General features: G+C 36.1%; 1 protein-coding gene across 8 annotated transcripts in view; it reads left to right on the forward strand.

Annotated features, from left to right (window-relative positions):
• Positions 1-14,820, forward strand: part of LOC140166195 (diacylglycerol kinase zeta-like) — a 434,180-nt gene that overhangs the window by 362,131 nt on the left and 57,229 nt on the right. For all 8 annotated transcript variants that reach the window (XM_072189595.1, XM_072189599.1, XM_072189598.1 and 5 more), the window contains exon 5: positions 14,023-14,217. In XM_072189595.1, the coding sequence (XP_072045696.1) occupies positions 14,023-14,217 (195 nt within the window). The remainder of the gene's footprint in view (positions 1-14,022; positions 14,218-14,820) is intronic.

A 14,820-nucleotide genomic window follows, 5' to 3' on the forward strand; every position in this document is an offset into this window, starting at 1 on the left:
TGACATAGCTGTCAATGCATCTCCTGGGGTTTGGTTGCATTGTAAAGTACCATAGGTTATGTATAGAGGCTCACAGAGACATGTTACAACATCCCAAACACCTTCCTGTTCCCAAAGCATGGCACAGTTGAATCAATAACATACATCAGATAGTTTATCTTTGGTTAGCTCTGTCAGTGTCATCTTTCATGTTTTTCAGGATTTCTTTTATTGTTCCTCTCTACTGGGGTTTTTCCTCTCTTTTGTTGGATGATTTATTTTCTCAAGAAAGTTATAGTTCTTTTATATACTTTATTCTGATGTTGATGTGAGTGATAAAGCTACGAACTTATTTTTAGTTTTAAATCTAATATTTTTTTAAACATTATGTAGAATGAAAGAAAGAATTCAATATGCTGCATCAAGTAAGAACATCACGATACATATGAAATTTGGAATTGAATCAAAATACTGGACTACTATTTATAGCAATGCTACGTTGTGTGTGATACCATCACACTTCATCAGGCATTCCATAAGCATTGAGGATGCAACCATTTTAGACAGAGAGGAACAGTGGCACCGCCAAGGCATCAAAGAGGCTATTTGGGAAAGAGTAAAATCACCATCACTCAATAAAAGGGGAGGCCTACGATACAACCTATCTCACGCATGGGCAGGGCCGTTCCTACCATTAGTCCAGGTAAGGCGGTCGCCTAGGGCGGCAAACGTAGAGGGTCACAAAAAAAGGTGAAAAAAAGAAAAAAAAGAAAAGGGAAGAAAAAATGAGGGTGGATAAAAAGAAAAAATGTGAGGAAAAATAAAAAGCGGGCGAAAAGAGAAACAGAAAACAGGTCGGATAAAACTAGTGGTGTAGCGATGGAGGAGGTGAGGACACGTGCCCCTTAACACTTTTTTGCTATGCTTTTGTGGGGCGGCAGGGAGAAGCTTTGCTTAGGGCGGCAAAATCCCTAGGAACGGCCCTGCGCATGGGACAGAGCCATCAAGCCGATCCCTGGCCGTCTGTCACATGACCAGTCCAGCGGGTCAGTTGCCTGATGAAGTGTGATGGTATCACAGCAACGTAGCATTGCTAAAAATAGTCTAGTATTTTGATTCAATTCCAAATTTCATGTTACTACAACTGGATGCCTGAGAACATTCATCAATTTATCACGATACATAATTGGTGTGAGCAACTATACCACGTCACACATTCATCAAAACTTGCTGTTGCCAATGTACTATAGTTGGTTGTCATATTTTTATTTATCATGCATGGCATCATTCTCAACTAATTTTCAAAGATTTGCGACCAGCTGCTGCATTGGTCCATTAGACAATGAAATTTAAAAAACCTGTTCTTCCGGCTCGACTGACCCCGATTTTCCATTTGAGATATTTTTATTAAATTTGCTGTATGCATGTAAAATCAGCCGGTTTTGGGCCAAAAGCGGAATTAGTTTGACCGAGAAATTGATGTATGCATGTCAAATCAGCTGTTTGGGGCAAAAGAAGTGAAATTCCATAGCCGTGGAGTGGCTGCTTCCTGGCTTGATCTGCAATTGATGTTTTTGAGGATGTGTGCAGATGAAGCAAGTTGTTGTTTGCTGTATCAAGCCCAGGTAGACATATTATAAATCCCATCCTGTTCCATCAATCTAACATTCTGCTGCACTGCCCCGACTTGGGACCAGATTGAAAAATTGTAAATGAAGCGAGGGAATAATTTCGATGAATTTTAGAGTTATTTGCTTAAAAAATAAACAACCAACAATACAAAACACCTGACTGACCAACCCTACTTGAAAGGTCCCTCCACCCGTAGAACAGGGTGTTTTTTTTGGTGCCTTAATAGCCTAATGTGATCAGGTCATATATGGCTTATTTTGCCATGATTTTTTTCCATAATGTTTTCTCTTTTGTATCTGATTTATTGTTTAGGGTGAGAGACAACCTGCTCTTCCCGACAGCTCCACATCTGATTGGGATTCTGAATAAGGCCAAAAAAAATTAATTGTTTGGTTGCCCTTCCAAGACAAAAATGTGAAGGGTCGGTAGGTCAATCCTTTTTTCTTTTCTTTTTTTATGGGCTCTTTCTACATTTTTCCTCCATTTTGAAAAGGCTAGTATTGGCAAATGCTTGATCATTTTACGGTAAAAAATTGTGCATTTTTGGACAGAATTTAATGGAAATACTTCTTGTTTTTAATCAAATATGCAAATAAAATGAGTGAATAACAAATATTAATGTCCTTGATACTGTTCAAATTCAAGGTTTCCTCTAAAAAGTGATTGAAAAAAAAAAGAACCTAACCCAAGATTTCTAATTTTTTCGGTCGGTCGCTGAGGGCAACCAAACATTTCTTTTTTAGCGTAATACTAAAATCATTTGGAATCAATTGGAATGTTAGACATATTTGATTGAATTCACAGGTTTCTAGGTGTGAGTAAGATACTGGCCTAGAGGTACAAAATACATGTAATCATCATCTTCAAACAATATTTTTGCTTAATGATATAAATATTGTGGGTTTTGCTGCAATAGCTGCTAGGTCATATGTCAACTTTTGTGTACAATATAGTCAATGCAGAAATTGCCCAATGTTTATAGAGCAGCTATGGTAGATTATTGTATTTTAATACAATAAGGGTTTAAAAACCCTTGATGTTAGATTTGAATAAGAAAGCTGAATTAGAAAAGGTACGGGTAAAGTTTTAAAGCTATGGGCAACCAATCCTGTTCAACACAAATCTTTGTACCTGTTTGTTCCGAAAGCCCCTGATTTATTAAAACTGCAGGTGAATACCTGTATCGCTGTATAGAGTCAAATTTCAAGTCATGTGTGTTTATGCTTAGACCCCAACCTTTATTGTTTGGCATGCCTATATTGTACATAAACCTTTATACCCAGTCACGATTCCATGGTAAGATAGAGATTTGAATCGCTCTATCCAAATCGTGGCATTTATGCAACCTCATACTGTATGGTGATTTTTGCAATTAGGTTAATTTTTTGTGATTTTAAACTGTTCTGATGAAAAACATGAGGAACGAACCAAATAGTAATTAGTATAAATCAAAGGACCATAGGGGTAAATCTCAGGGGATAGGGCATCATGGAGGATATGTCCCAGGAATATTTTGATAAGGGGGTAGCTCATATTTAGCTATTTTAGCCTAAAACGTGCGATTTTTTGTACTACTTATGCACCTTACTTCACCATTTTAGCTTCAATATGGCAAATTTTCAAAAAGTAATCTAGGCCACTTTATATATTTTTATTTATTTATTCTTTCTTTATTGAGGGTAATACTGCTTCAGTGACAAGCACTGCTTTTCAAGCAGGCCCTCATTGTATACATGTTATAGCAACAAAATATATTACGATACACAATATTTACAAAAATAGCATACATAATATACTAGTATTACAAATAAGTATAATGGTATCATCAAATACAAGAAAATTATAAATACCATGATTCAAAATACAGAAATACAATAATTATATTTATACAAAAAATAAGCAAGCAAATGAACAAAATGTAGATAAAGACAAGCCTAAATTTCTTTAATTTTCGACTGAAATTGGCCTAAAGTCATATTTTCCATCTGCGCTCTTACTGTCGGTGGCAAAGAATTCCATGCATAGGCTGCCCTGACGTGAAAATACGTTGACCTGAATTTGATTTAAATTTTGGAACAATCAATGTATTAGAAGTATGATTTCTAGTTATATGATTATGGTTATCATGAACAAAATCAAATTGAGAAGATAAGTATGATGGATATTCATTCTTTAAACATTTGAAAACAGTCATTAATAGAGTATTATGCCATCTTTGATCAAGTTTAACCCACTGCAAAGTATTCATTAAATCATTAGTTGATGTCCTTATATTTGCTGAGAGAATTATTCTAGCTAAATTATTATGACGTACCTGAAGCCTATTATGGTACTCTACACTAAAATTTGACCAGACCTTTGATCATTTTTGACCAGACCAGACCCATACATTGATCTTTGGGTGTGCTCCCTAACATCACTCATTGCCAATTTATATTACCCAGCAATTTAGGTGAAAGAAACAAAACAAAGGTCAAGCCATTTTCTATTTCCACAAACAAAAGGTCAAACCAATTCTATTTCCTCAAGTATTAAAAATAACAAGTATCCTGATGTTATCTATGTGTCAGAAGGTCTAAAGTAACTTTTTCTAAAATAATCAAGATATTTTTAGATTTTTAAAATTAGATTTTGTGATAGATGTTAATAACATCCAAATTTCTTTCCACTTAAAGTATGATATCACTTTAGGATCCACAACATGCTCATCTATCAGGGCACATTTCTTTAACCCCAATACAGTTGCACATTCATTGAATGACCTTTGGAAATTTGGGTACACAACCTCATACTCCACAATTTGAGGTCAAATTTTGCTCTAGGATTGTTTAATTGAGGTTATTGAACTATGGCATTGGGATGAGGCCATTGTGGTCCATAGTGTATATTATGTATGAGATTGATTGACAGAATAATATAAATTCTCATCATAGTCATTTTTTGCCTATGTAGAAGACAAATCTTAAAGTTCAAAGGTCACACTTTCCATTTTGTGTGACCTATAATATTCTAGTAGAAAGTTTCCAAGAAGGCAGATCTAATCTTATAATGCGATATTTAATTCTGCACGTATACATCCAGTGACGCATTTTTGAGATAGTGTCAAAATGTAGTGGTCCTGAAGCACACCTGTCTTCATAGGGTAGCTATTCTAAACATCAGAAATAATGAAATTGAAAATTTGTAGTTATGATTTGTCATCTTTAACCTTATATTCTATCTATGGTAGAATCTAAGTACACAAACAAATCAGATGATATAACTTGTCTTGGCAATTACTACTTCTGATCCCAGAAAAATACAGCACAAAGTTTTTGAAATTAAAAAATATTATCTTGTTCTCCCAAATGAAAACAGTCAGTTTTTTCAATTTAACTAAAAAACTGAATTTAACTTTTTTGATCTTATTGGAAATGAGTCAAGGAATCCTGTAATTGCATAATTCCATAGGTCTTGCGGTTCTTGAGTTAAGGTCAATAATAGGCCTATATCAAAACAAAAGTTTTGGGCATTTTCCTCCTTCCGAGAAAAATCATGCACGTATGGGGTGTTAATGACACCCCTTATAAGTATTGGGGTCTCCTTTGTAGGATCCATACAATTCTTCTTGTGTATCAGCTTTATTTGTCTCAATATTTGAGTGCAAACACCGCAGGGTCATGCTTTCCTCCGACCCGCCTTAAGGATGTCAAGTTGAAATCTATTTTGCTGACAAAATGACGGTATATGCTTTAACTCCATGAGAACTACCTGCCGATTGGCCAAAATCGAATACTGTGTCCAATTATGAACCAATCAAGGAGGGTATTAATAAGATCATTTGCAAATGCAACTTTGACCATAAATAGTTTAAGCCTAGTCATAATTGGCAATTGAAATGAGCATTTCAAGTGATCAACCAATCAGATATGCTGTTAGATGACCATTAGTGTCAAGTGAAATACTGATATGGCTACACCAACAGAATATAGCAGTAATGCAATAAATGCCATAAATAGCTATGCTTGGAGGTTAGTAAACAAGTTATAGCTCCAGGAGCACTACACACTGACAATATCTCAAATAGTCAACCACTGTGTAAGTGTAAAGAGACACAGGCAAGAGAGCCAATTTAGAATCCACGTAGTGTAAATTTGGTTTGCAAAATAGAGCTTCTGGTTGAAAATAGATATGCTTATTGTATAACCTTTTCACAAACAAGTCTGAATTTGCTGCTAAAAATGTAGTGGCGAGTCTTGATCAAGTCTTTGCCACTGCATGATATTATAATTACAAAAGCGCAATCATGTGATTTTTCTATCCCAGATTCAGTAGCAGCGCCAGGAATATTTTTTTTTTTTTTTTTGAAGGGAGCATGGGGGAAAAGTGAATTTCTAGGGGGGAAGTGAATTTCTAGGGGACAAAATTTTGTGGAAAATTGCAGCAAAAAGTGGAAATTTGTTGTAATTTTGAGTTTTTACAGGGGTGTGGCAACTAGAGGAAGCGTTCTGACTGGGGGGTATTTCCCCCTATGCCCCTCCCCCCCTTGGTGCCACCACTGCCCAGATTACTGTAAAGCTTGAAATGTTTGCGTGCATGAGTGATGTGCATTGGCAAAATTTTCATGCTGACAAACAATCTTTTGTAGCCCTGTAAGAAAATTTGTTCCTTTCACAAAAATTACAAAATATTTATGATTCATTTTCAGTCATAAAAATATTGTGCTTTACAGTATGTAAATTGAAGACATTTCTTGCAATGGATGAAGATCATGTTCCATAATTTAACATTGACAAGTACTTGGAATGCTAGTAATTGTGTGGGTGTGTGGCACATGCACAACTAATATCATTACCACCAATGACATACTGCCAAGTACCTATCGTAAGATTTATAAAGTTTACTTCAACAACTTTTAAATGTCAAAAATATCATTTTTTTAATAATTTGTCTTTAAATTTGTATTATATCAAGAATTTCAAAAAATCAAAATTATTTGATATCAGAAGGACATTCCTTGTATTCAGAATACAATTTGGTGTGTCTGATCTGAGATGTATCTAGTATATTTATCTCAGGTCTGATGTGCTCACAGGTCCCACAGAAATACTGTGCAAACATCGCTATCCGAGCCCTTAAAGCAATTTGCTCTCTAAATATCTTTTATGTACATATGTCATTTTGGAAGTTCAGATTTATATGTTGTGCAGTAAATATAGGCATGTAGCAAGAGTTGCGAGGTACATGTAGGTTAGTTGATGATGAGGATGGGGAGGATACAGGGTTGCCAAAAGATTTCAGCCCGAATCGCGGGTCAAATAATCGAAAAGTCGCCCAAGTTTTCTCTTTACTATTGGTTTCTATGGGGCAGGAAACTATCGAAGTCGCAGGAGCCAATGTTGAAAAGTTGCCCACATTTTTTCTTAACCATTGGTTTCTATGGGACAGGAAATTGTCAATAGTCACAGGGAAAATCTTCAAAAGTCACCCAATTGGGCTATCAAATAGCAGGTTTGGCAACCCTGGGAGGATACAGATCTCAAGATGTTAAGGATTAAGACAGGAAATGAAATTCAACTCATAGTCTTTGGCAAAGGTTTGCTTTAATGCTCTATGTGTGTGTGAGGTATAGTGAATCTGCAATATAGACTAGTCTACTTAATTTGTCTGCCACTTGTTGTTGAATGCAATGTGAAAACACTAGGTAGCAAGGTTGCTAAACCCGCGATTTGGTAGCCTAAATTAGGCGACTTTTGACGATTTTCCCCGCAACTTTTGACAATTTCCTGTCCCATAGAAACCAATGGTACCGTACAAGAAAAAAAAGGGGTGATTTTTCAACATTGGCTCCTGTGACTTCCGATAGTTTCCTGCCCATAGAAACCAATAGCTAAGAGAAAAATTAAGCGACTTTTCGATTATTTGACCCTCGATTCGGGCTGAAAGTTTTTGGCAACCCTGCATGCTGAGTAGTTTTACCTATTGTGTTAAACATCAGGGATTATTCCAATTGGGATATGACAGCAGGCTTCAATAGTACTACAGCTATGCAAAGCCAAATTATAAAATCGCCACTAGTTCCATCCCCATTTAATCAGAGTCTGATGAGTTTATTGCAAAATAATTTATATAATAATTTTCTGTACACTTTCCTTCGAAGGTTGATACCAAAAGTTTAATCATCGTGAGCATAGGAACCGTTGTTTGGAAATTCGTGCAAACTAGAAAACCATTATAAAAATTATTTTGCCATAAACTCATCAGACTCTGATTAAATGGGAATGGAACTAGTGGGGACTTTTGAATTTGGCTGTGTTTATATAAGCTTACTTATTAATTCAGTTATACAACACCTAATGGCGCATGCAAAGCCTGTACATTTATACATTGATTTGTCTCATGTATATTCTAAAGCTATAGACATTCAACGTTTTAAAATGTCATCCAGGGCTTGGAGCCGAAAGTTAAAGCTTGCAAAAACATTAACTCGCTAGTACAATTGCCTAATAATGTTACAGGGTGAACGTTCTTTTACTAGTCCTACTAGCAGAATACCAGATATTTTCTGTTTTCATCTGTGGAAAATATGATTTGAAAATGGACAGGGGTGTGATTTTTCCGGATTTATCCGGATTTCAGATTTTGGGATTAAAAAAAAAAAAAAAATCCGGATTTTCTAAAAAAATTTTTTTTTTTTTTAATTTTTTTTCAATTTTTTTTTTTTTTTTTTTCGCCCTGGACCAAGAGCTAAATGCTTAACAGAGATGTCACATTTCCGGAATTTTCTGTTCCGGAACTGAGAAAATCTCCAATTTTAAAATGAAAATTCCTTAGAACCCTGACTGGATGATTTATAGACACACTGTACTGTGCAAAAATGGTGATGCAATTTCTCATGTGTATGTGAATGATATGATAACTGGAAGTATGTATTCACAGATAATAAATGTTTTTATACTATAAAGTGAAGTATTTTAACAGTTTCTCATTTTTGCATTTACCCCATGAAATTGCATCTCCAGTGGTGCTCAAGTGTGTAGAACCCCTCTGGCTTTGAGGGGGGCACTCGACCCCCCCACCGGGCGTTGCCCCTGGATTCCCACCAGGGGCCCTTAAGCTGGCCCCTGGACCCCCCCGCCATAACAGGTGAAAGCTCTGCTTCGCAATTTCATTGCCTTGGGGGTTTTTTCATAAAGCACCAATCACACCCCTGAATGGAACTGATACAACACTGTGAACCAGCTACAAGAGGAAGGTTTTTTTAAATTTACACGATTGTGTATATTTTATTGCCCTTGGGGCCAGGAGGATTTTTTTTAGTGAAATGGTGGTTTATACAAGGACATTGTGCAACTGACACTGGGTGCATTTTGAGGTACCCATATATAAAAATGGGTGTTCAGAAATCTGGTGCTTTTCCAACAAACTTATCTCAAAAAAATATGTAAGTTTTTTCATTATTTGGTGGCAAAAAGATTGGTTTTTTTTGAGGGGGGAGGAGGGGTTCAAAAGAAGCTTAATTTTGGATAGAAGTCATTTATAAAATAGACCATAAGCATATTTTTAGGGTATCTATTTCCTTAATTTGGTGTAATTTGGGACACAGTCGATTTGATCCAGTTTCAATCAATAATGAAATTGAGATATAGGGCAAAATTAGGAGCATGAAACATAAGAAAATGGACATAGACTGAAGTGGCAAGTTTTCTGTGTCATGGAAAAACTGACAAATCCACAGTATTTAAGAAAAAAACCGGAAAACACAGAAATTCATGGAAAACATGTTTTTCCTTGAGAAAAATAAAAATGAAGAAAAATTATGAGAATGTGAGGTCAAAATAATGAAAATGAAGTCTGTCTTCAAAGATATCAACCTTAATACAACTAGACATAAAGTAGACATGTACGCTTATATTTAATTTTGATTTGTGAAATGTGATTTTTAATCACAGAATGTGATCAAGGAATTGAAATTACATCACAGAAAATCATAGAATTTAGTATTTAAAACCATGCACGAAAAATCACCGAATTTGGTGTTTTAAATCACAAAATACTTGCCACTCTAACATAGACCTATTAAAAGTTGATAACTTTGCAACCCAAGTACCATTATCATGATTATGTAAGGGACATAGGAATTTCAACATCAGTAAAAAAATTCCTACTTCGGTCTGAATGGATCAGGTTATGAATGGGTCAGGTTGTGACAATGGATCAGATTGTGGGCAGTGGCGTGCTCGCAGGGGGGCCATATCCCCCCATTTTTGTTGGTCATTTGGGGGAAAAATGTTAAAAAACGTCAAAAAAACTGAACAACCTGCCCCCCCCCCACTTTCAATGTGCTGCGCACGCCACTGATTGTGGTCAATTTTCCCAGCTACATTTTACCCACCAAAATGAAACTTTAGAATCATTTCTTAACCTCTGTGATTATTGCACTTCTAACATACTCTGTAAGAGCAGAATGGATGGTTTAGAAAAAATCATTGGCCATTCATGTCAGCCTAGTTTTCCCCATAACATACCCTCAGCCTTACCATCTAAATATTTCAGTGGCACGTAATTACCATGCTTCTCCTATTTGATATTTTAATTGCTATATGTTGGCGGGCAAAGTGCTTTGAAAGCTACAGTCGTTGTATACTAAAAGTAACCATTTTTCTGAGTTCTTTTCAAGTACTTTTCAATTTTAAAATCAATTTTGAAATTTTGTTTTATTTGCACATTTTTTTGTCTTATAGTTATAATCTCTCTGTTGGAGAGAGAAAGTGCTTTATATGCTACCATCCTTGTATAATATTTCCACCATGTTATAAGTACTTTTCTATACATTTTTCAAATCAATTTTTAATTTAGTTTTATTTGCACATTTTGTGGCTGATGGGCCAATTGACAATGGGGTTTTGAACATTGGAGACATACATGTAGTCATATGTAGTTAATATGTTATGCAGGTGATATGTAAAGTGAAATATATGAATAATATGTTTTCAGCTTTTGTAGATCTTTATTTTTGGGAAGTTTTGTAATATGAAAAAGTTTGACATGTTATGTTGACTCAAGTATGTACTGACTATCCAGGATTTGAACCTGGGACCTTTGGATAGGATTTGAACCTGGGACCTTCCCAGGTTCAAATCCTGGATAGTCAGTGAAATTTTTTCACTGGCTGTCATTTATGTATGTGTTGACTTGTGTTAAAAACCTTTCTCATATTTAATTTACCACATAGATTAAACTTTATTTCTCCGTCTCAAGTATGTACTGTATTTCCTCAAATAGTAACTCCCTTCAATTAAACACCCCCACCACTTTTTCAACCAAAAATGCTGATATTTCCATGCTGTCTTGTGTAGTAAGCTTACCAAGGTGCACACATTGTCGCTAATGGCGTTGGTAATTGGCGGAAATCTGGTCGTAAACCTGGAAGTGAACCCGATGTCATCCTTCCTAAGTTCATAGTTTGTCATTTCAGCGTGAGTTTTACACTTACCTAATGATTTTAACGGGCATTATCGTTCTAAAAATGACCTCTAATAAGTGCCCCCCTTTTAGAAAATGCAACACCCCCAGGGTGACTATTCGAGAAAATGCAGTAGCTAAATTTGTTCACACTTAAATGCTAAAGTAGCACATGTACCACATTAACATGGAATCAGTGCATTTATTGAATCATATCAAAAAATATCAGTAATATCATGATTAAGGGATCGGATAGCAGTGTTTGCGCAGTATTCTTTGTGGGACCTGAGAGCACATCAGACACACCAAATTGCATTCTGAATACAATATTAAATGTCCTTATTTGTATTATATCACAAATGTCAAGAAAATCTAAATTATTTGATATCAGAAGGACATTCATCATATTCAGAATGCAATTTGGTGTGTCTGATGTGCTCTCGGCCTCTCAGGTTGCACAAAAAATACTGTGCAAACATTGCTATCCGATTTCTTAAAGGGAGAAAAGAAGGTAGAAAAGGGGAAAGGAGAAAAGAGAAGAAAGGGGAGTAAAAGAGAAGAAGCAATGTGAGCTTAAAATCCAGAAAACTGGGTCGATCGTAAAAAACAAAAACTACACACATCCTATATACTGTTTCTTGCTATATGCCTACGGTTTTGGTTGGTTAAAATTGAATTTGATGAGCCAGGTGTGACCCAATTCTGTTCATGTAATAAACAGGGTATGTGCATCGGCAAGTAGGCTAAGATTCTCTACCAAATCAATCAGTGATGATCAAGATATTGGAAAATTTGGATAAAAAAAATTTGCTTTTACATTTTTTTTATATATATCTGACGTTTCCTGTCAAAGTTTGTTCAAATTTGGTTACAAAACCTTCCATATCCTTTCATTTTGTTTCTTTGTACATTACAATGAAGCTTCCTGGCCTGGCAGGTGCAATATAAGAAAGTCATGAATATCAAGAAATGAATTAAACGTAGAACAGTAGTCATGTTCAGATGATCATGGAATCCATGAGGATCGGTATACTCAAGAATTGCAATTCCTTAAGTCAATTCCTGACGGTGTGTCGACCCCGGGGTGTCGACACAACTCCATCCAAGTCTGTAATCCTCCTGAAATTTCACAATGCCCTGATGATGACAGGTTTGGAATTTGCTGTAGATGTAGTGATGTAACAAGATTAATTACCAATTACTAACCATTTTTGAATGTATTGCCCTGCACTAGACGTATGCTGTGACGCTGTATCGCAACATTGATTATCAAAGAATAGGCATAAAGACCTGGTTCATAATTCTATGGAAATTTCACATTATACCGAGTCAACATATGTATGTTTCACTCGCACCTGACAACTCGCAAATAACAACAGGGAAGCTGGCTATGACCTCTCTAGTGGGATATGAAATTACGATCAAAATCCTAAGATGGTTTTGGCTTGGGAACTGCAATGTTAGAGGCAAAAAGCCTCTAGTTTAAACCCTCCATGTGGGCGCGCCTAGTATTCATTATTTGGGGATTTACACTCATGGGATACATATGCATGACAAAAAATTAGTAAATGGGAGTGATGTTAGCTGAAAGGGCATGTCACAATTTTATGCATTAAATAGAATAAAAAATGTGTAATCTTCTTGCTGAGTGCTGTATGTTGTTGTTTTTATATTTATTGTTGTATATTGCATAATCAGTTAAAATTTTTCGTCTATCCCAATTGAACGCCAATGCAATAATAATAATTCGACCACCATGGCGACCTAGCGCTGATGAGAGAGCTGCTCTCATTGGTCAAACGCGATAGTGACATACCCCGGGTGTCATACACCATGGAAACACCCGGGAAAAAACACTGACCCGATATGCATGACCCGGAAGCTCTCCACATAGGGTCAAAGTTGTTTTCTTACTGTTGCACGTTAGAAAACTTTAATATCAGCATAGCATTGATTTATTTTGCCAAATATATCAAGGATTAAAATCAACACATTGTCGGGCACATTGTTCAGATCGTAGGTTTGTGATCTACTGATTTGATATGGGGGGGGGGCACTCAAATATGAAAGTGACGTACCTGTGCCTACCGGAGTATGACACTAGGGGTCTATCGGTGGCGATTTTTGTCAAAAAAGGGGGGTCATTCAGTGGCAAAAATTGCTACAAAAAGCAAAAATTGCTACAAAAATGTAAATTGTACAACTTGGGTGCTTACGCAATTTTTTTTCTCTTTATGGTGTGAATTTCTATAAAAAAAAGGGTCATTGGGTGTAAGCTGATGAAAAAAGGGGGTCGTCGGGTGGCAGATTTGCCTCAAAAATGGGGGTCTATTGACAGGCACATGATGCATACCAATATATGGGAGTGCCCCCTCCCCCGGATATACGCTTCAAGTTCATTCTTTTCTGCATTCTGTTTGTGTTATTAAGAATGCACCTCTGGAATCAAGCACTTGAAAACCCCATTTACTAATAAAAAATAGCTGCAAGTTAGACAAGTTTACAGGAGTGCTAATTAGGTTATATGTGACATGCCACATCAAAAGAAGACACTTTTGGGCAGGTTATCAATTTTTAGGTTTTTACATATCTTAAATATAGAGATATTTTTCTCCACACCGCTGTTTTCCCCCAATGAAATTGGACATTCCTAAGCGACGATATTGAGTTTGTAAAATTGGAAATTGAGATATCGGCCTTTAAAAATATTATTGACAATGTTAAGATTAGGAATTACTTTGAAAAATGTCTCATGAAATACAAGATGCCAGTTATATTCTGGTCTGAAACTATCAGACAATATTTTAAACATTAATAACATCACAAAATGGCAACTAACCCAAATTGCCCCGGGCAGATTTGATATTAAATTATTTATGACCATGTTTCTGTGCACAACTTTATTAAATTTCTTTTATGTTTACATTAACGAATATGCATTTTTCTTTGTATTTTGTTAAATTACAGATCAACTTCAAATGCAAACCAACGTTCCGTGATGTCGGCATCAGGAATTACCGTGAGAACCAGGTGATCAGACATCACTGGGTACATCGGAGGAGACAAGAGGGCAAATGCAAACAATGTGGGAAGGGATTCCAACAGAAACTCTTCAAACAGAATGACATCATTGCCATCAGCTGCTCCTGGTGTAAAGTAGCTGTAAGTATCATTAGGGGTTCCTCAAGATCAGACATGGGTCCATTATTAGGGGAGTTATTCAAACAGAATGACATCATTGCCATCAGCTGCTCCTGGTGTAAAGTAGCTGCAAGTATCATTAGGGGTTCCTCAAGATCAGACATGGGTCCATTATTAGGGGATTTATTCAAACAGAATGATATCATTGCCATCAGCTGCTCCTGGTGTAAAGTAGCTGTAAGTATCATTAGGGGTTCCTCAAGATCAGACATGGGTCCATTATTAGGGGGTTTATTCAAACAGAATGATATCATTGCCATCAGCTGCTCCTGGTGTAAAGTAGCTGTAAGTATCATTAGGGGTTCCTCAAGATCAGACATGGGTCCATTATTAGGGGAGTTATTATTCCTGGTCTGAAAATTTCTTCATAGATGTATCTCCCTAAAAAAATACATGTGAATTTACATCATTTGAATATTCCAGTTGAAATTCATACATCCCCTAAGACACCTGAAGGTTACCTGAATGGGTGATTCCATTTCAAATCTACACCCTCAGTGTAAGAGATTAATACTCTGTGTGCTAGCCATAGGCTTCAACATAAAAAGTCCCCCTAGTTTTGAG

This window comes from Amphiura filiformis, chromosome 12 (genome assembly GCF_039555335.1).
Source record: "Amphiura filiformis chromosome 12, Afil_fr2py, whole genome shotgun sequence".
NCBI classification, from domain to species: domain Eukaryota; kingdom Metazoa; phylum Echinodermata; class Ophiuroidea; order Amphilepidida; family Amphiuridae; genus Amphiura; species Amphiura filiformis.